Below are 20,567 nucleotides of genomic sequence, written 5' to 3'. Positions count from 1 at the left end.
CTACTGACTCACTCCTGCAAACACCAAGTAGAGAGGTGGGTTGGGGCAGCAAAACATGGCCCTTTCCCAAATGAATACTGGAACAGGCTCAGCCCACTACACTCGACCCCTTGGAATAAGAGCAGATGTACCCAAACCACTGGCTGCCAGGGCTGGGAGGGAGCATTTCAACCAGAGGGATGTGTGCTAGGGCGCTGAAGCAAGGGCCACTAGCAACACAGCGTCAGTGTGCGTGTGCCCCGAGCCTGCACGAGGTGCATTCATCTTCTAAATTTATCTTTGAAACGTCTGGGCTCAGACAAGAGTACTGTGGTTAATGGGCGAGTTAAACACTCCCAGGTTGGGGCGCACTGTTAACACCTGCATCTCCGACCCGTGCGGATGCCTTTGATATTATTTTCCCTTTTGACAAGCGGGCGATAGCGGATATCCTTTAAGCCTATATTTAATGAAGCCCTCCATAAATCCATCAACACTTGCTAAGGGAAACTACAATAAAGCTCGTACTGCCATAGGCTCCGGCATTGAGAGAGCATTTGGCATTCCCATAATGAAGTTTCAGAGCGGATACTTTCCATGTGGGTCTGAGGAAGCACAGTATTTGTACAGGATCTTTTTCTTCCTTGCACAATTTTGTGTTGTGGCTCAAGAAGAAAGCAAGCCTTCAGTCCCTGAGTTATAAAACAATGATGCTCAGACTGTCACTCACCATCAAACATAAGAACAGAAGGAAGAAAAAGGTGCAGCGCTCCAGACAAATAAACTCATGTTTTATTTTGTTAGCTCTTGAAATGGTTTTGCTATCAGCTGCAGGCATTTTATGGCTTCTCACCACACTCACTTTTAGTTCTGTGCTACCTGTTCTGTGGGCGTGGTAAAAAATATAAAGGGATAAACAGAGTAAATTGGTATTCACCGAGTCACAGGATCACCAGGTTGGAAAAGGCCACTGAGATCACCGAGTCCAAGCGTATTCCTTACACATTCTGTGTCTGCAGATTTTACTGAAAGAACGCCCCTACATAAAGAGGTTGCTTTGTCAGCTGAGACTGAAAGAATTTAGGGGTGAGTAGGAGAATAGGTAATGAGGGAATGGGGTTTCTTTCCAAACCTGGACATCACGAGGTGGGGAGGTGGAGTACTTTTAATATGAACAGAAATTTAAGTACCTGAATGTGTGCTGAACTTTAAGGACCCAAGTAATTGAACTGGTTGCAGGGAAACAATCAGTGCATAAAAAAACAAAACAAAACCCCCCAAAACCCACCCTCAAAACAACAAAAAACCCCCAAAACCCCCAAACCAACTGTGCTTGGTATTCTGAGCTGACAGACCCCATAGAGACAAGGTGTTCTAGAATAAATGTGGCTAAGTGGATCTACAGGGCTGCAAAGCCAATTCAGTGAAACTTGATTTAAAAACATCCTCCACTGTCACGGACATGGAGCTCTGAAGCTGCTGAGGATCCAGGAAGACAATATGCATAAGAAGTGTAGGTCACAGTCTGTACCGCCGCCCCAAGAACACCGGTTACCCGCTGAGTAGTTACTTACCCACACGTTCCTCCCACATCACCTTTCCGCTCCCCACACACCACGGTTGAGCACCAGTCCCTTGCATGGGTTTGTGAGCCGGATGCTTTGACTTTTGGTCAGCTTAGCTTGGTTTGGTTTTCCTGTTTGGGGTTTTGCTGGGCTTATTTATTTATTTATTTGACAAAAATATATTTTTGTGTGTGTGTGCATATATATATATAATAGTGCTAGGTGCTGTGAATTTTACTTGATTTCTTTGAGGTTTCTTTTACTTTTCTTTATAGAGGCACCATTATACAAACCCCAGTAACACCTGGGTTTTGCCTGAACCAAGCACTGGAAAGTCAGGGCCACAGTGAGATCCACCTGCTCTTGTGCAAGATTTGAGCCATTTTTCTGCCTGAAGCAACCGAATCAGAGAGCTGAACCCCTGCGCTGCAAAGGGTCACAGCTCGAGAGGCCAGCACAGCCTGGAAGGAGAAGGATGCTGCTGTAGGTTGGTGGGATCCCAGCACAGGATTCAGTTACAGTGGGCATTAATAAAAAGCAATGCTGCCAGTAAACAGAAGACACAGCAGCGGAACAGATGAAAGGACACCAGGTAGGATGCGTGACTGCTGGTTCCTCTCTCTGCCCCGAGTTACGTTTCCTGTCCTGCCCTGGCTGTGTGACACTTTTATAGGCCAGCGAGGCAGCAAGGTGCAGCCAGGCTGGTGCTTACCCACAACAAAGCGGCTGGGGAAGGGTGGTGGGTGACAGCCCCCTCCCCATGCACACTGCAAACCCCCAGAACACCCGGCACAGTGGTGGCAGCCCCCTGGGATCACAAAGGCCTAAGGCAGCATCTGCTCAAGCTGTTGTTTTGCACACAGGAGCTGCCCTCTCCCCCGACTCCCAACACCCTGCAAAGCCTGTGGCAAGCACAAAGGCTTTCCATGGGAAAAATACAAAGTAACGCAATACTCATCTCTTCTCTGCTGTTCCAGCCTCTCCCCAACCTTCTGTCAGCTCACACACCTCAGCCAGGTCCTGTCCACTCCGCAGATCCATCCTCAGCACTTCGCTCCACTCAGCAGTGGGCAGCCCAGGGGGGTCTGTCCCATCTCCTCGCTGCCTGCGGTGGGAATGGCTCAGCCCCAGCAGGTCAGCCCAGGGCTGGTGACCCCCATGGCTTTCAGAGCAACTTGCTCCTCAAAGGGCTCGCGGACTTCTCTGGAAGTTTTGAGCTAACACACACATCAAGGCAAACCTAACACACTTTTAAAATCTTTTTTCTTTTTTTTTCCCTACAATGCAACTTTTAAGTTAAAATTTAATGTTTTAGGTAAGCCAGTCTTTACCTCAGCTCATGGAACATGCTACTTTCACAAAACAACAGTCTGGGCAAAGTAAGCAGCAGCAAGAGCCAGGTCCTTCAGGCATGATGAGAGGCTAACGAGCAGAAAGAGGCTAATGAGCAGACAGGCTAATGAGCTGACAGGCTAACGAGCCGAGGCAGTGCATGGACTGAGCTCGCTTCTGCCCCGGCACCGCTGGTGCTACATTAGCTTTGGTAAACTTGTTCCTAACTTCCGTCAGCACAGGGAAAAGAGCAGAATCTGTGAACTCTGCACGCTTGACAGCACAGCGAGTTCCTCCTCCACACTCAGAAGGAGCTGACTCAGAGATAGCCCAATTCCCTGTCCTGAAGGTCTCCTCCCCCAGACCCATCTGGCAGAAACAAGCCCATGACACAGCTGGTGCTCTGCTGTGGGAACAGGAGGTCCTACCTGCACTGCAAGGTTTATGAGAAGATCCACCACGTGTCCACCATCACTAAGGACCCTGCCACGCTGCAGCCTGGGGCTGCCCTGTCACTGAGCTGCCCAATACAGCTTTGGGCACAGCAAGTGCTTGGCATCCTGGCCTGGAGAGTAAAACTGTGTGGCAAGTCCCATCATCTCATTTTCATTGTTGTCAAAGGCAGGCCCTAGCTGCACCTCCCTAATTCCCACAAGCATCCCTACACTGCAGGATACCATACAACCACCTGCCCAAACATCATCCTGCTTTCCCAGCAGGTTCCTGGCACTTTTCTAGACCAGAGCTCACACCTTAATAAAATCCTCCTCCCTTCTCACCTCCCCTTAATTTCCAACTGGTTGACCAAGAGCTAAATAAGGCAGAGGTCTAAATGCAGGATGGCATTCCTATGGATGGACATGGAAAGGCAGGCAGAGCCCCACAGCTTGGCACATTTAGAGGTAGAGCTGCAACCAGCCCTCATGACAGGCTTGGAATCTGCATCCACCTGCATCCAAGAGACATTCAGAGGATCTCAGATGTTCCGAAGAGGAGACATCACCAGATGCCACCTGCAAAGCCCCAGGGCAGCAGGTTTTGAAGACTTCCTGCCAGCACAACTGCACCTTTCGTCCTGCTCCTGGAGTATTTTCACAGCACCATCAAACTGTGATATCAAGCTGCCAGTGGACAGCAGGATTCTGATCTCTGGCCCTTCTGAAGACAGGCTGCTTGTTTCACAGTCCCCATGGTTGGCTGATGCTGAAGAGGAACTTCTCAGCTGCAATCTACCTCTCCCCTAGCCACAACCCCCCTCCTTCACACGCCAGCTGCTCCTGGAGCTGCTGCAGCTTATTACTTTCATTTTGCCCACCTCACACCTGGCTGGGATAGAGCTTAGAGCCTGGTAGCTAGAGTTGCCTTCCTGCCTCCTTTTCTTCCTCCATTGTGGAGGACCAGCCTTTTGCATGGGCAGCACAGTGAGGCAGACGGATGGTGAAGGTTAAGGGGGCACTGGTTCTGCCCCATTTTCCTCCACTGCCACCTCCCAAGGGCATAATACCATTGCTAGCTTGAGAATCAGCAGCTCCACACTCTTCCTGTGTCAGGACTTGATTTTCCTTTGCTCTTCAAGGGAAGCTGCCTTTCTATGCAGTCAGCATCTTCTAACACTGAGACTTCAGTAACTTCATGCTCCTCTTCCCTTCCAGGCAAGCACAGCACAGGAGTTACCACACCAGTCACTCCATCTTAGTGAAGGAATCAACAGCCCTGGCAAGTCCCAATCCCCGTAATCCAACCCCAACTGGTCCCAAGAAACTGATCTAGAGGCTCCCCACCGCTCCCAAGATTAAAGTAGCCTCCAGGAGCAGAACCCTCGCTCACACAAGTGAGATGTGGCACTGGGTAGGGACCTTCTCACAGGGGGACAAATGCTTTGCCAGAAAAAGCCAAGCACCAGCTGTGAAAAAGCCATCCCAAAATTTATTCTCAAAATGTCAACAGAAACGCATCAGTAGATACTCAAAACTACAGAGTTCTTAAAAGTCATACATTCACAATGCAGAAACGCGACAGTTGGGATGCCTTTTGCATGGGCTATGTAACAATATCCATCTTACAGTGTAAACAGGTACTGGTATGTTCTTACAAGTCCAGCAGGAAAGGCACAACTCGGCATACAGCGATCATAGAAGCAAAAATCAGGTGCAATAACATTACACAAACTTTTGGTAATCTGCATTTTTGGGGCCTTCCACAACGGAGACTGGACTTGAAGACTTCCTGCAGTCAACAACTAGGCTTCTTCCCGTCGTTCCGTCCTTCCACACCAAACGCTCACTTCCCAGTCGGGTTCAGATCCCATTCCACATACAGTTCCAGCAGACACGGGAGGAATAGTGAAAGGTCAAGTCCAGTAAGTCTTCAGGTGCTTCCACTAATACATCAGGTTTTGGTTTCAGATAGTGCATGGAAGCATCTGCTTGAATCTCAGTTCATTACAGTGGTCATTAATAGAAAAATAGACACTACAACTACAAAAGGAAAAAAAAAAATGAGGTAGATAACTTAGAATCCAGATGACTATCCCAGCAAACTTCATACAACGCACACAGATCATTAATTGCCATTCTGGTAGAATGCAAGGTCACAGACCACCAAGAAACTTAACGACCGCAGTAGGAATGCCATCCAAAAACCCACAAGACATTTAACCTAAAGCATGAATACTTCATATTTAAATACAGGTTTACACAGACTGATCTTCTAAATTACCCAAATGAAAAATAAAAATTAAAAAAAAAAAAGCCTCTTGCGAAGGAAACCAGTTCCTGGTGCAACAGTCACCTGAGGTTCCTTGCAGAGCTTTTAGACCTGACTTCCCAAGGCAAGTCTTCCCTTTCAAGAGAGGAGGAAAAAAAGTATATACATACCCACCCATGCTTGTTTGGGGCTCTCAGTATTGAAATAAAACATCTAGGAAAAACTGCACGTCTTTGGAAGTAGGAGTTTTGGCACTATACTTGAAAGACTGTCCTAGTAGTAGTATTAAATAAGCAGCAGTCATAACACAGAGAATCAATTCCTTTAGGAGCAGTGATTAAAGAAAAACAGCAACTTTCTTCTCATAGAACTTCTGAGGCAAAAAAAAGGAATTAAAAAAAAATAATTGTAGTTTTTATAGCCATTGTAGCAAAAAAGTACATTCAGAAACCACACAGAGCCAAAAATCCAAACAGAACAACTCTCTCTAGGAGGGTGGCAGACATTCTAGGCTATTTACCCGCATTAATAGTTTTCATTTCTCATCAGTAAATAGAAGCTTTTCCAGCCACAGTAGGTTGGTTCCACTCTGATCCAAACCCCCAAGTACTTCACTCTAAACAAAGAGGTAAATATTCTAACCTTTGGAATTTCAAGTTGCAGAAACTTCTGTAAGGCTGTACACATTAAAGTCACACGCAAGAACTACTTTGCAAGACCCGCATCTTTCCAAATAGAAGGAAATCCTATTCTTTATTATTTACTATTTGCAAAGCAAGATCGTGATTGTACTCTGGGCAACTCTTACAAAGACAACCATAAAACCATTTGCACGTCAATAGGAAAATAGGAGGCTGAAGTGGAATCTCTTAAAAATATAGGTTTGTGTATATATATATTTGTTCTTTCTGCACGTCGACTTCACCAGAGTCTTTAGCTAACGGCGATTTTGTTCTCCTCCAGGAAGTGAGGGAACTGGTGTTTTGGCACACTGTCTGCAGCAGCACCGCTCGCCTTCTCCCCATCAGAGCCCGTCCCAGACTGGGTCCCATCTATTTTGGAGACCGTAGCAGTATTTATCGCCGAACCTCCCGCAATGGTGACCGGAAGGGTCGGTAAGCCACCGCTCTGGATCACGGAGATCTCGTTAGTCTTCATCGTGATGCCGTTGCTGAGTACCGCTGCGTACTGATTCCAGACTGTGGGGTCAATGCTCACTGAAGAAGGCATTATATCCTTCGGGAACATTTCGGATACCTTCTTGGGATCATTCCCCAGCAGAGCCATGGGGTTATCAATCGAAAGCCTTCTTCCACGCCTGGCAGAGTTATTCCACATGTGAGTTCCTACATGGACCTTTCAGAGAGGGGAAGAGAATAACGAGTCGTTAATGGCACGATCCTGCTATGGGAAACCCTAGAGCTGCTGTGCTGACAGCCAGGTTGTTCAAGGTTCCAGCACGTAGTTCACTGTTTTTCACAGTGAGGGTGACGGAGCAGTGGAATAGGCTGCCCAGGGAGGTGGTTGAGTCTCCTTCTCTGGAGATATTCAAGTCTCGTCTGGATGCCTATCTGTGTAATATGAGATAGCGAGCCTGCTTTGGCAGGGGGGTTGGACCCGATGATCTCTTGAGGTCCCTTCCAACCCCTAAGATTCTGTGATTCTGTGATTCTGTCTCATCTCTGTCTCTTCCTGGCACACGTGAGATACACTGCTAGGGCCCCAGATCCCCACAGCTCTGTTGCTGAACTGGGCACTTACTGCAAGCCACGTTGGCAAAGGTGCCCTTCACCCCCCAAAAAAAATAAAAGCCACTTTATCTGCTGGTCATCAAAAAAAAAGGGCTAGTTAATGCCCAAAGCTCATCCAAGGATTTGAAAGAGAGGTTACACCTAAGGTAAAAACCTTCCACACCACGAACATGCAGCTCATGCTTCCAGCAAGTGATAGTTGCTGAGTATTTTCCCTCCCCATCCCCAGGTCTAGAAGAGGACTGAAGAGCTTGAGGAGGTTCCCATGGGAAGCAAGATGTCCCCATGTGATCGTGGGAGCTGCAAGTCCTTTACAGGGCTAAAGGATTCGCCTGACGATGGGGAGACTCACAACACTTTCCCAGCAAGTGCTCAGGCACAATCCCAGAGCGCTCCAGGTGCCACAGGATCATCAAGTGGTGCAGTGCATGTATCCCATAGGCATTTTGTAGCACTCAGTCTATGAGACGCTGATGTCTCAACACATCAAAATCCAAATGCTCTTGCTAAGCAGATTACTTTGGTTTTGGCCCCTTCCCTACTGTCCAACAAAGTCAGTGACAGAATCACCTTATCTGTAGGTTGGAAGAGACCTTTGAGATCAACTCCAACTGTACCTGTCCTATGCTAAACAATTTCCCTGAGCACCTTGTCTACCCAGCTTTTAAATCCATCCAGGATCAGTGACTCAGCCCCCTCCCTGGGCAGCCTGTTCCAGTGCCCCATAACCCTTTTTGGGAAAAAAACTTTTCCCTAACATCTGATCTGACCCTGCCCTGGTGCAGCTTGAGGCCATTCCCCCTCAAACCCATCACCTGTCACCTGTCACCCACCTCCCTGCACCCTCCTGTCAGGTCAGTGTAGGCAGTGCAGTGTGAAGGTCTCCCCTCAGCCTCCTCTTCTCCAGGGTGAACACCCTCAGTTCCCCCTCAGCTGCTCCTCATCAGATTTGCCCTCTAGCCCCTTCCCCATCCTCAGCTGCCCTTCTCTGGACTTGCTCCAGGACCTCAATGTCCTTCTTATGGTGAGGAGCCCAGAACTGGACCCAGCACTTGAGGTGCAGCCTCACCAACGACAAGTACAGGGGCACAATCACCTCCTGAGACCTACTCGCCACGCTGTGTCTGGCACAAGCAAAGATGTCACTGGCCACCTGGGCACAGTGCTGGCTCGCGTTCAGTTTGAGGTCACTCAACACCCCCAGGTGTTGTGACAATCCTTCCCTCTCTGCTGTGACATCCCCCCCCTGCCCCCCCCGGACAGAGGGGATCATGACACAGCAGACTACTTACCTTCAGGTTTCCCTTTGTTGTAAATGCTCTCCCACAGATGGTGCAGGCAAACGGCTTCTCACCAGTGTGGGTGCGCTCGTGGATCTGCAGGGCACTGGCAGAGGAGAAGTTCTTCCCACACGTAGTGCAGATGTGCTGTTTGGCGGGACGGCAGAATTTCGGTCGTGGCACAAGGAGAGGGGCGACGCCAGGGGACAGCGCTGGCGGGCCAATGAAATGGCTAGTGCTGATGGGACGCTCACCCGGCATCTCCATCTTGACGAGGGCTGGCGGGGCTCTAACAAAAGCAGCTGGGATACTACTCCGACCTGCACAGAAAGCAGAGATAACACTTATCTCAACCTCCTCCGGCTCCCAAGCCACAGCTGGGTAAGGCACCAGAGCTGCTGCTGTGGAGGCAGTACGTGTCCGGGGAGTGTGCCTGCTCAGCCCCCCCAAGGCTTAGATGCTCTGAAATCCATCGGCTCACCCCAGGCATGCTGGAGAGCTCAGGAGCTAGGAAGTCTCACTTTCTGATCAAGTTTAGATCAACATCAGCCTCAAGAGTTAAAGAGCTCAAACCCACCCCCCAAAACGTTCATGCCACACTCTTGGGCAGTTTTCCACAAAACACAAATGTGGATCTTTCAGAGAGCCACATGGAGGGACCAGGTGAGGCCAGGAAAGACAGCAAGCACCCAGGCTGTTTATTTGAAGGACCCCTTGCAGGAGGTGACAGCAGGAACCCAATAACTGGGAACCCATTCCAGGGCACGTGTCCATCTTTCTACTGGAAGGGAGAGAAGAGGGGAAAGCTGAGGAGGTTTGACTCCTGTTGCTCCTTTCCAAGAAGGGTTTCCCTTCCCATCCTACCACCCCACCCCAAGTTATCACCAGCATTTCACGTTACTCACCGTATTCTCCATTTGCGAAGTGTAACCCAGGTTCTTCTTTAATGACCTTTCGACCGATATTACCATAAGTTAAATCCAAAGCGCCGATGACCCCTTCCATTTCTGCAGGAGCACTCTCAGGACCCTCTGATTTGCTTCCCGTGCCAGCATCTTCTTGATTGTTGAAGCTAGGTGACTTTGACCTGACGCTTTCAGCTTGGCTGTTAGCTGGGGACAGAGCCTGGAGCGATGCAGACTCAGAGGCAGCAGGGCTCCTCCCGTTCTGGTAATCCGGATCTCCTGCCACCGAAGACGAATCGTTCGTCATGCCATCACTTTCCGCTGAGCCGTTATCACTAGACTTCAAGCTGCTCTGGCGCTGCAGGTTCAAAGCAGAGTTGATGATCTTCATTTGGTTCTCCAGGGCTGCAATGCCAGAGAAGCCAGCTGCTGCGGCTGGCGACTCCGACTGCACGTCGTATGGAGTAGGGGGCTTTGAAGAGCTCCTCGGGCCATCCTGAGACTCCAGGTCCTCTTCTATCTCTATGCTTTCCACTATCTCATCTGGGCGACTGAGGTCTCCATTCTTCTCTGCCACGGCAGGATCCACGTCAGCACTGTCGCAGGCGCTTTCCGGCAGTGGGGTATTGGGGATCTGTCCCCCCATGTGCATGCGGATGTGCTGCTGTAACACCACTGCATTCGTAAACTTCTTCTGGCAAATAGGACACGAATGCTGCATCTTCAAAGGAGTATTGGCCCGGTGGACACCATAATGAGTTTTAAGGTTCCCTTTGGTGGAAAAGGCACGGCCACAGATTTTACACTTGAACGGCCTCTCCCCGGTGTGAGTACGGTAATGCATTTTAAGCGAGCTCTGGCAGCTCAGCACCCTGTGGCAGATCAGGCACTCGTTGGGGTCAGCAGCTGACTTGTCAATATTTTCAACCAGCTGCTGAAGCTTGGACGTTTCCGAGCCCTGCTCGCTTGACCCGCTGACGTGGAAGATGCTCACACTGCAGGTGGCTTGCGGCGAGCTCAGGCTCTGCTCCGTTCCCGATTCGTGACCGACTGCCCCTGAGGAGGAAGAGCTACCCTCGCTTTCTGGAGAAGGCCTTGACTGCAGGTCACTGGAGAACGTCCCTGGCAGCGACTCCTTGACGCCCACGAGGCTGGAGGATGCCTGAGGCGTGCTGGTGGCCGCAGAGGTGGGCAGGGACGTTAAGGGGGGTTTGCTATCCACAATTAGGTTAGATTCATCCAGCGGCACAGACATCCCATACGGGATCCCAGTGCTGGTGGGAACATTGTCCAGGTGCTCAGGAACTGGGTACGGATTCATCTTTATGTGGGGGTATTTTTCTTTGTGGCGCTGAAAATGCACTTTAAGGTTTCCTTTGGTTGTGAAGCGGTTGCCACAGATGTTACACTTGTAGGGCCGTTCCCCGGTGTGCGAGCGGAGGTGGATCTGCAGGGCACTGTCGTTGCCAAAGACCTTCCCGCAGAATTTGCACTTGTGTTTGAAGAAGGGCTCTTCTGCAGCAGGTTTGCTCTCAGACACACTGATGTTGGGGGGTTTCCCCTTCCCCTTCTTTGAGGAATCAATCACAGAAGACACAGCCGAAAGCGGGTTTTGGAAGATGACTGAGGTGGACGACTGAGGTAGCAAAGGGTTTGGGAACCGAGAAATGGAGCCGGGGAGACTTCTGCTCGCCTCCGGCTTCAGGGGGAAGGAAGGGGAAAGCCCGGTAGCCAGCGAGCCGGCAGCCGCGACACCAGTATTAGAATGAGGTAGTTTTCCTTGCTTCAAGGATTCCAGTGATAGGCTCTGGCTTCCAGCTTTCTGTCCGATTAAAGCAACGGCAGCCGAGAGCTGCTGAGACATGTGAGCACCCAGAGCCTTCAGCGGGTCGGCAGCAGCTGCTATAGAAGGGTGCAGGGCGTGTGGGGCCATCATGGCGATCTGGATGCGGATTTGCTCCGTCAGCTGAATCTGCTGGAGCTGCTGCTGCTGCAAGCACACGAGCTGCTCCAGGATCATGGGGATAGCGTTGAAGCTGGCCGCTGACGCAGAGATGGCATCGGAGGTCCGCTGGTTCACAGCCACCTTAGTGCCACGTATTGTCTGCAAAGTCACGTTAGTGTTTGGTACTTTGGATTTTGGTAGATAGCTTAGCCCAGGAGCTGCAGGCGTGACAACGGGGGGCTCTATTTTAAGGTACATTCCTCCTACCGACTCGGCATCCACTTTTCCTTCTCTCTTTTCCATGGAGCCAGTGCAGCCCTTTGTCTGAATGTCCTTGCGTGGCCTACTATCCATTCGCTCACCCGGGAAGCTCCCTAGAGAGGCTTCAGAGAAGCTGTCGGGGGGTACTGCTCCCTCGTTGTCATTCATGATTAGAACAGGTGGATTTTTAGTGCAATTTTTCTTATGCTCAAGGAATTCGGAGAGATCGAAGAATTCTGCACAGCATTTCTCACAGATTTTGGTTTCCTCCGTGCGGCACCTTTTGGAACTCATTTCACCATCGCCGTCACCTGGGACGTCTCGTGGACTCCCTGAAAGCAAACAAAGTCACACTGTTAATTAACAGCTGGGCTTTGAGCACTTTCTATCGTTAGGAAGTGAAACAGAGAAAGGCACTGGAACCACACTTGCAGATTGAGCCCAACTCCTGCTCTCAGTCAGCCTCAGTCCCAAAGAAAATCTGCATCTCTGGTCCGCTTTCAATGACAACAATGACACAAGAGTGGTGGTAGGCCTGTCACAAACCCCTTTGTGCGAGCCCAGGAGGGCACAGCAAGGCAGCCACAGCACCCACAAAACCACCTACCAGGCGCATGTCAGTGCAGTGCTGAGCAGAACGTGGCACGAGCTTGTTTTGTGGGTCCCTCTGGCCTGCAGCCCTTCGCTACCCATCCCATGGGAGTTCAGGCAGCACTGGGAAGGACTTCAGAGCAATTCTGGATTGCACACGGATCTCTCAAATGATGTTACGGAGCTAATTACTACAAAGAGGACTGGCAGAAGTGAGCCAAGCCTAGTAGCAGCTTCTCAGAACTTGAAGAGCATGCTCTCATAGAATGCCGCCTCCGACACGCCACCACAGCAGAGAAAAGATGATTGCCTGAAACGCCACACATAGGCATGAGCCCACGTCAGTACGGGCGATTGTTAAGAGCCACACAACAACTCCTGCCTGCAAAAATACTCGAGAAGCCATTTCAGACCTGCTCAGGACACCCTGTTTGCTGCACCCGCAACTCACCCACTTTTCAGGAGCGGGATGGAGAGCAAAGCTGGTCTGCATGTCCACTCCTGCCCTTCCTCCACCAGTGCCCTGCTGATTGTGCCGAGCACAATCTGCATACGGATAAAGCAACCCAAAACATCATTCAGGGAAATATTAGAACGGGAAGAGAGGCTAAGAGAACCTCTACACCAAAACAGGATGTTTTTGCTCAGTCTACCCATCCTTCAAACAACAAACTCGCACCCAGCCTGAGGCGGGCGAGCACCCGGGGGACAGGAGACAGGCCAGTGGGAGGTGAACCTTAAGGGTCCCACAGCAGAGGGGGAGCAGGAAGGACTGCAGATGCACTGCAGCCCCACAGGTCAAGCATCCTGTAGCTCCCAGGTCACATTCTGACGGGTGCCAATGGTGCAGGAGCCAAGCACATCACTCCTGCACCCCGGCACAGCACACAGCCGGGCTCCACTGCAACCGAGCATTTGTACTGGGAGATCTCAGCTGCTCGGGTCTCACATCTCCAGCAATCCACCTTGGTCTCAGCTCCGGTTCCGTGCTGCCAGCCCACCCCATGCTACAAGAGAAATTGAGGGCTCTGCAGCACAGGAGCCATCTGTGGCTTTCATTTTAAAGGTGTAACCGAAACGCACATCTGATACGTGGTATATCCTGTACATGGCAGGGTGGAGGGGAAGCATGTCCAGGCAGCAACTCAAGCACCTTGACTTACAGTTTTGGGGATTTGCAAAAGCTCTGAGAGGGAGGAAACTTGGGTTAACAAGGGTATTGCTTGTACATTCAACAAATCAACCTTAAACTGTTTAATGCGATGGGCAGCACGCGATTTAAAAAAAAAAAAAGAAACAAAACACCAACGACCCAATACACAAGTTGCTCAATCAAATAAGTGCAGATGTGGGGGACCTGTGACCCTACAGTCTGCAGAGCACTAAATCCAGGCCTGTATGTACTCAACTCTGTCAGTCATGTACATCATTTCAGAGGTACAAGCCCCTGTGCTGGGAGGAAAGGTGTTCTAAGCACAGTGACAATCAAAACTGCCTGGATCCCTCTACCTAACCCGGGAGAATGAAGTCCTGTTTTCATCCTGCTTCAATCCAAACAACTTTCACAAGTGAAGGAAACGAGACAAGTGTAGTGCTAGTGTACATTTCTCACCCCAAATACTATTAAATCTGTTCCTCTGAAGATGATTTAACTCTGGCAGAGCAGAGAAGCCTAGTCTGCAGACAGCTACAAGCTGTACACAATTCAGAACTCAGATGATAAATAGGGTCAACCGAGGTAAGGAATACACGTTTTTTAACTCATCTCTGCGAGACTCTAGACAGATAGAATGGGAAAGCAAGCACTGGTGTTGGGAGAAAGGACAAACACCCCAACAGACAAGCAGCTACCGTAACTGCCCTGTACGCTGACACAAGGTCTTTACCCAGCTATTTGGGTATCCTGACTGCTTCCATCCATCCAACAGATATATTTCATCGCAGAATAGGCTGAAACACCAAAACCTCTTGTCCAAAGCCTGTAATAGCCCCTTCTCCCAGGCCCAGCTGTACAGTTCCCCCAGTGTTGCAAAACAGCCTCAGGTGCTGGTTGAGGCAGCACAAAGCTCTTCCTTCCATTCCAGCCCCTCCTGGGCGAGAGGCACATGGCATTTCACGCCGCAGTTTGCACCTCCGCGGTGGCCATGCGGAATGTTGCAAGTGGATTAGAAATGTCTGCCCGGGTGACGGCTGCCACCCCAAGGAGGTATTTATTCCAGGGCGAGTCCGTCTAGACAAGCCTTTAAACTTCAACTGCTTCCAAGCATCGCATCGTTTGTCCCCCCTCCACTGATGATAGCACTCAACATTCCCACTTCCCCCTCGTAAAACCACGCTAAATCCAACGCGCCCTTTTCCAGCGCAGCCCATGCTCCTTTCTCATCCTCACAACCCTCCGGAGCACCCATGGGGAAGCTTCTCTGGCCCTCGGCACCAGCTTCCAGCCCGGAGAAACCCGAGGAAGCCAAAGGCAGGGTGGCAGCCCTGACCCTCGCCCCTGCCCGTCCCCCCGGCCTGACAGCCAGGCGACAGCTCGGGACGCCGTCTGAATTAACTCAGAGTTTACACCGACTCGCTGCGCGGCAGCAGGAAGAGCTGCGCACCGTTGCCCCTTCCTGAAAAGCCCACCAGATCCTCCGAAACTCTCCTCTCCGCCCGGGTCTGCCCGTAGTTCTGTCCCCCAAGGGAGCCCCGAAAGCCGCAATCAGCGCACCGCACTCACCCGTCCCCCCACCCCGCCCCCCAGCAACGACCACCGGCGGGAACCTAACGCCCGAAACCGCCGGGTTTCTCCCCAAAGAAACCTCCCGGCTCGGTCCGCATACTGTACGAGGATTTATTCCCCGAGGAGCAGAGAGCCCCGCCGCAACAATTGCTTGTGCACTTCACTTAACCCTCTCCAAAGGCTTCCCAGGGACAGGACTTATACGGGTTTTTTTATCTCCCCACCCCCGAATTTCAGGAATGTTATCTCTCAGCATCTAGTTATCCAATAAGTTAGAAGAATGCAGTAAACCCAGCAGGGGGTTTAGATTGAATCACTGGCAAATGGATGGAAAAAATCCACTATTGTGTAGGACAAGGCAGTCATCGACAAGGAAGGCTGATAAAATCCACACAGCTCGAATTAATTGGGGAGGGGGGGCTGGGGGGAAGGCAAGGCAAGAGGAGTGAAGTAAGTCTGGTCTGGTTCTATGTGATTTCAAAAAGGGTGCTGCTGGTGGTACACCAACTCCTCTGAGCAATTAGTGACTTTTTTCTCCCAAAAGTGATAAAATTGTATTTTGCCTGAAATTGGAAGCAAATGGCCAGAGCTCACCCTTTCGCTCTCCCTCTCTTTCCCCTCCCCCTCCCAAGAGTTTAATGCCTTTGGTGAGCTTACTTTTTCCACAACTACATTTAATAAACTTTTTTTTTTTTTCATATTAAACAGGCCCACGTACTTCAACGGTTATAATTAACTCACGGAGGATCAGCAAATGTCCCCTCCGGCCCTCGCCACGCAAACCTCTGCCATCAGCTCACCGTGCTGCTCTGTGTGCTTTGGCTTTTTCCCTGTTCCCAGCTGAAAAGGGAGGGCTTCGAGTAACTTTTAAACTGTTGGAAATTTCCCTCCTTCTCCCCCTACAAAGCAGCATTTAAAAGCCACTTTCTTTAGGTGCAACTCTGACAAAAATCACTTCCTTCATTAAGCAAAGCGCTGATTACTTACAGAAGCATCCCACGGGCCTGGCTGTTTCCCGCAGTGAGTTTATCAGCAGCATTTTTCTACCCAAGGACGAGCCGGCAACGTGCGGCACCCAACATTAGAGCTCACGTGCTCCTCTCAAGGCTTCACCGCTCCTGCCCTCTCCCCACCGATCCACGCTCTGAGTGCCCACCTACTACCGGGAAACGCTCGGCCCGGGGCAGAAGCCGGCGCTGTGTGCGGCCCCGCTTCCGAGGAGCGCGAAAAGAGCGTTAAAACACGAGGGGCAACTCCCGGGCACGGCGGCATCACGGGGCGGGCGCGGGTCCGCCGAACCCAACCCACCGCCAAAGGGACCGGGGGGGAATGGCGGGACCCCCCCTCTCCCTTGCGGTCCCTGCTGCGACGCAGGCCCGCGTCCCGCGGCCGTCGGTGGAGGGCACTCACGGCCCGCGCTGCCCGGCCCGGCCGTGGCGGGGAACCGACCGCTCCGGGGAGGGGGGAGCACGGCCGGGGCTGCCCCCGGTCGGCCTCCCCCCACCTGCACTCAGCAGCCACCCCGGACGTTACCCATTACAATGGCTGTTTTTTTAATGTGTTTGTTTTTTTTTAAAGCCCGGGGCTGGCTGAGGAAATAGGCACAAAAGCATCGTGCTCGACGCCCCCCAGCACCGGCAGCAGCCGCCCCCCGCCCGCGGCCCTACCTGCTCGGCGGCGGGGGCTCCGCGGCGGCCGGTCCTCCCACCGGCGGCGGCCCGGACCACACTTAACACTAGTACAGTGTTTAAGACCGAGCTAAACGGCACAAACCCCGCTGCCAAGGTCAATTGCATGAGAGTCCTAATTGTGAGCCTGACATCAACTTACCACCCACAGCAAGCAGGAGGAGGCAAAGGTTACAGCAGCAGCTCTGTCAAAACGTCACATGCCGCCGAGCCCGGCAAAAGGGCTTCATCACTACAACCAATATAATGTTTCACTTACGTAAAAGGAAAAACAAGCCGGGCATCGCTCCCCCCCACCCAGCCTCCCGTCCCGGCACCCTCTCACCCTTCACACCGCGGCTGCAGCCCCCAGCACGCCCGGGGGGGCTCCCCCAGCAGCCCGCGGGTCCCGCTTGGCCTGCCCCTCCGACAGGAGCGTCAGGCAACCTGACACGGAAATCAAACAAAAAAAAGCACCAAAACCCTCAAGTTTTCCTCGTTAAACACCATATTCCCCCCCACACACACACTTCAGTAGAGCTCAAAGCACGAGACGGGCTTTGGAATAAAGGAAACCTCCCAATTTTAGCCCGATAAAAAGTTGCGCTCGATACTGTATTTTTAGGAATGATTCAGACTTTTAATGGCAGCAAACCCAGCACAATGGGCATTTCCAACCCCTTTGTGGAAATGCTAATTTTCAGTGCGTAGCATTATTCTCCCGTGACCACCTGCTGATTTTTTGACCTGTTAATTGATCCCCAGGTTAGCAGAGCCGCTAAACACGCCACAGCCGTTGCTGGGGGAGCCGGGTCCGAGCCGCTTTGCGGAGAGAAAAAAAAGCAAACTTAACCCAAAAAGCACTCACAAAAGAGGAGCTAAAGGTTCGGATTTATTAGTGCGGTTGTGTACATGCTCGATAACGGCCCTGGCAAATCCCCGCACTGATTCGGCTTTGCTGTGCGGCTCTAGCCCCGGTATCACACCCGGACCGGGCGGGAGATCTGCCCCCGCGACCGGCATTCGGAGTGCCCGGTGGGAGAACACGCAGGCCGGCGAGGGGTGGGGTACCGCACCGGCCGGACTCCCCCCCGCTCCCCCGGGCCGCAGCGGAGGGTCCCGGCGGAGCGCTGCCGCGGGGCGGCGCACGGTAGCCCCGGCCCGTCGCTCCCCGCTCCGGCCCCGCCGGAGCCCCACGACCCACAAAAGACGGCTCTGTCCGAGGCCGTAAAGACCCCCGACCCACGACGGGGCGAGCGCTTCACTGAGTCCCCCCGGCCTAAGCCACCGCTGCCCCGGCTCCCGGCGGGATTTTCATCCAGGGTTTTGTTGTTAAAAGACATCGGGGGAGAAAGGGGGGCGGAAAGAGGGAAAAAAAAAAAAAAAGGCCCAACAACAACAAAAAAGCAGCTGGCCAGTGCCCCGGAGAGCAGCGCGGTGTGTACGATCCTCCCTCCCCCGCCCCACGCGGGCCGCATCAGGAGTTATTAACCCTTTTGTTTCAGCGCAGCCCCGGAGGTGGATTTCCAGCAGTGGGCAGAGATTTACATGTGGAAACATCACCTCCACCCCCCAGCCTAACCATATGCACAAAGGAAAACAGTCATGCATTAAACATGGGATTTATTGCCTTCTGGCCAGCTTGCTGTTTCTCAAGTCACCATTAACCGGACCCAACAATTGCACATTTCGACTCAAAGGAGAGGGGGGAGGAGGGAAAAAAAAAAATAAAATTAAGAGCCCGAACCTCCTGCGGGCAGTGCAGCTCGGTTCTGGGGCTGGGAAACCAGTCCCTTGGGGGAAGACGGGTGTGGGGCGCCAAGAGCGCCCCAAGAAAGTTCCTGGGGGACACGTAAGTGGTTCGGGCTCAAGGACCGCAACTGCTCTTACTCCTGAACGCAGCCCCGTCAGCCTCCCCTCCTCGCCCGGAACGTACTCTCCCCGCTCCCCTCGCGGTTCGGGGCAGGATGGAACCTCCTCGGCTCCGAGGGCGTCAACAGTGGGGGGAGAGCCCGTCCTGGGGAGCCGCCAGCCCCCCGCCCCAGCTGCAAGAGATGCTGCTCCGGGGGAGCGAAAGCGGTCACAGCTCGGCGGCCTCGACCCTTCCCCACTCCCGTGCGGGCATCGGAGGGGAGGGCGCCCCCCAGCCCTTCCCCCGCCCGCTTTACGGGGGGATTTGGGCTAATTTCGGCGCAAATTTATACTTTATTCTTCCCTCGGCGAGGCGCGGGGCTGACGTTCCCCGAAACGGAGGGACAGGGATTCGCAGTCCCAAAATCCCCCCCTCCGCCCAAATACAAAGCGCTCACGCACACCCCACATTAGCTCACCGGAGTTATTTTAGGAAGTCGGAAATCAAAGATGGCTGGAGGTCAAGCTACAAAAGGTCCAGGGCGATTGTGATCGCCAACAAAAATAGTCCGAGCGCCTTTTTCTTTTTTTTTTTTTTCCCAAAAGCGCCACAAAAATCCTGGTAACTACTACGAAAGTGTTAAACACATCGGGGAACCCAACTCGAGCCATTTCCTACCCGGCAAAGACTTCGTAATTCCTTTCTCCCCCTCCCCGGTTTGCCCGTCCCGTCCGTCCTCCCCCCCAACCCCCCCCCCCCCCCCCAATCTCCTCCGCCGCAGGGAGAACCTTTGGGGTTCACCTCCCATGAGCTGCACCCCGAGCGCAGCCGGGCCGGCGCTGGCTCCGTGGGAGCGTGGGGGGGGGGGGGGGGGGGGAAGGCGAGCGCAGCACTTGGGGGGCCCGGAGCTGGGCAGAGCGAGAAGACCCCTCGGGTAGCACCGCACCCCGGCTCAGCCCGGAGCAGAGCACGCACACAGACACACACACACCACACACCCCTTCGGAAAACACCGAGGGGCCGGTGCCCCACTCGACCCCGCGGAACAACACCGCGCTGGGGCTCTGCGGGGACGCGGGGATTTAAATGCCCCCCAAAGCCTACAGGGAGCTGGGGCTGGGCTTCTGGCAGAGCCCGCGGAGGAAAAGGAGCGTGGGGTGAAGCACCACGGTGAAACAACCCTCCGCCCCCCCCACCCCCCCGGCAAGCGCCCCTCGCCGCCCCGGCCGCCTCCTCCGCGCATCAGCAAAGTTGGGACCCGCCGCGGCTCCGCGCCTTACCACTTGCAGCATCTGGGGGCTGCTCCTCGGAGTTGATGTGCTGGGGCTTCGCCTGCTTCCGTCGCGACATGGTGCACCAGCATCGGGAGCAAAATAGTAGCAATTATTTTCCTCTTCACAACAAATTCCTAGAGTTGGGAAATTACCCCCATTGGGCGGAATGCGCATGTCAGAGTAATTATGATTATCAATAATGCATTGCGATTTATCATGGGTCCCTGACAGCTGATTGGCCTGAGTCCAAGGGCTCACAGATTATTCAAATAAGGGCCATTGATCAGGGCGCAGCAGGGCACGCTGGGCGATGTAGTCCCGGCCCGACGACAAAGGCGTGTGCCCGCCGGGGGCTGGGGCTCGGGGCTGCCCCCGGGCAGCGGGAGCGGGGGGCAGGACCCAAATCGAGAGTAAACAAACAAGCCGGCAGCCCGAGGTTGCAGGCTGCCCAGGGACAATACCTTTGTTATCTCACCTGCGCTTTTATATTGTGCTTTAAAGACTTTTTTTCCTCTCCTCTCCCCCCCTCACCATCCCAGCCGAAGCGCGGGACAATGCTAATTCCTCCCTTTGTCGTTAGATAAGGTGGGAAAGGGAAGAGCGCTGATCGTCCGGGTGGGCGAGTCGGGGGTCTCCCTGCGCTGTGGGCGAGTTAAGGGGCTTCGGAAGCGGCTGCCGGCGGCGCAGAGTTACCTTGGCGCTGCCTCACTCGTATCAGGCTTGAACTTTTGAGT

General features: G+C 52.8%; 1 protein-coding gene across 1 annotated transcript; it reads right to left on the bottom strand.

The window, feature by feature from the left end:
* Positions 1-6,515: 6,515 nt before the first annotated feature.
* SALL4 (spalt like transcription factor 4) lies at positions 6,516-19,909 on the bottom strand (the record flags this gene model as incomplete). The annotated part of the gene is made up of 4 exons (XM_084271531.1): positions 6,516-6,938; positions 8,626-8,933; positions 9,519-12,056; positions 19,840-19,909. 4 exons carry the CDS (start codon positions 19,907-19,909, stop codon positions 6,516-6,518), a joined length of 3,339 nt encoding a protein of 1,112 aa, XP_084127657.1.
* Positions 19,910-20,567: the final 658 nt, after the last annotated feature.

Source organism: Gallinula chloropus (assembly GCF_964237585.1).
Source record: "Gallinula chloropus genome assembly, chromosome: 16".
Classification (NCBI taxonomy): Eukaryota; Metazoa; Chordata; class Aves; order Gruiformes; family Rallidae; genus Gallinula; species Gallinula chloropus.
Note: the sequence above shows the minus strand (reverse complement) of the source record. Positions and strands in the feature narration are given on the sequence as shown.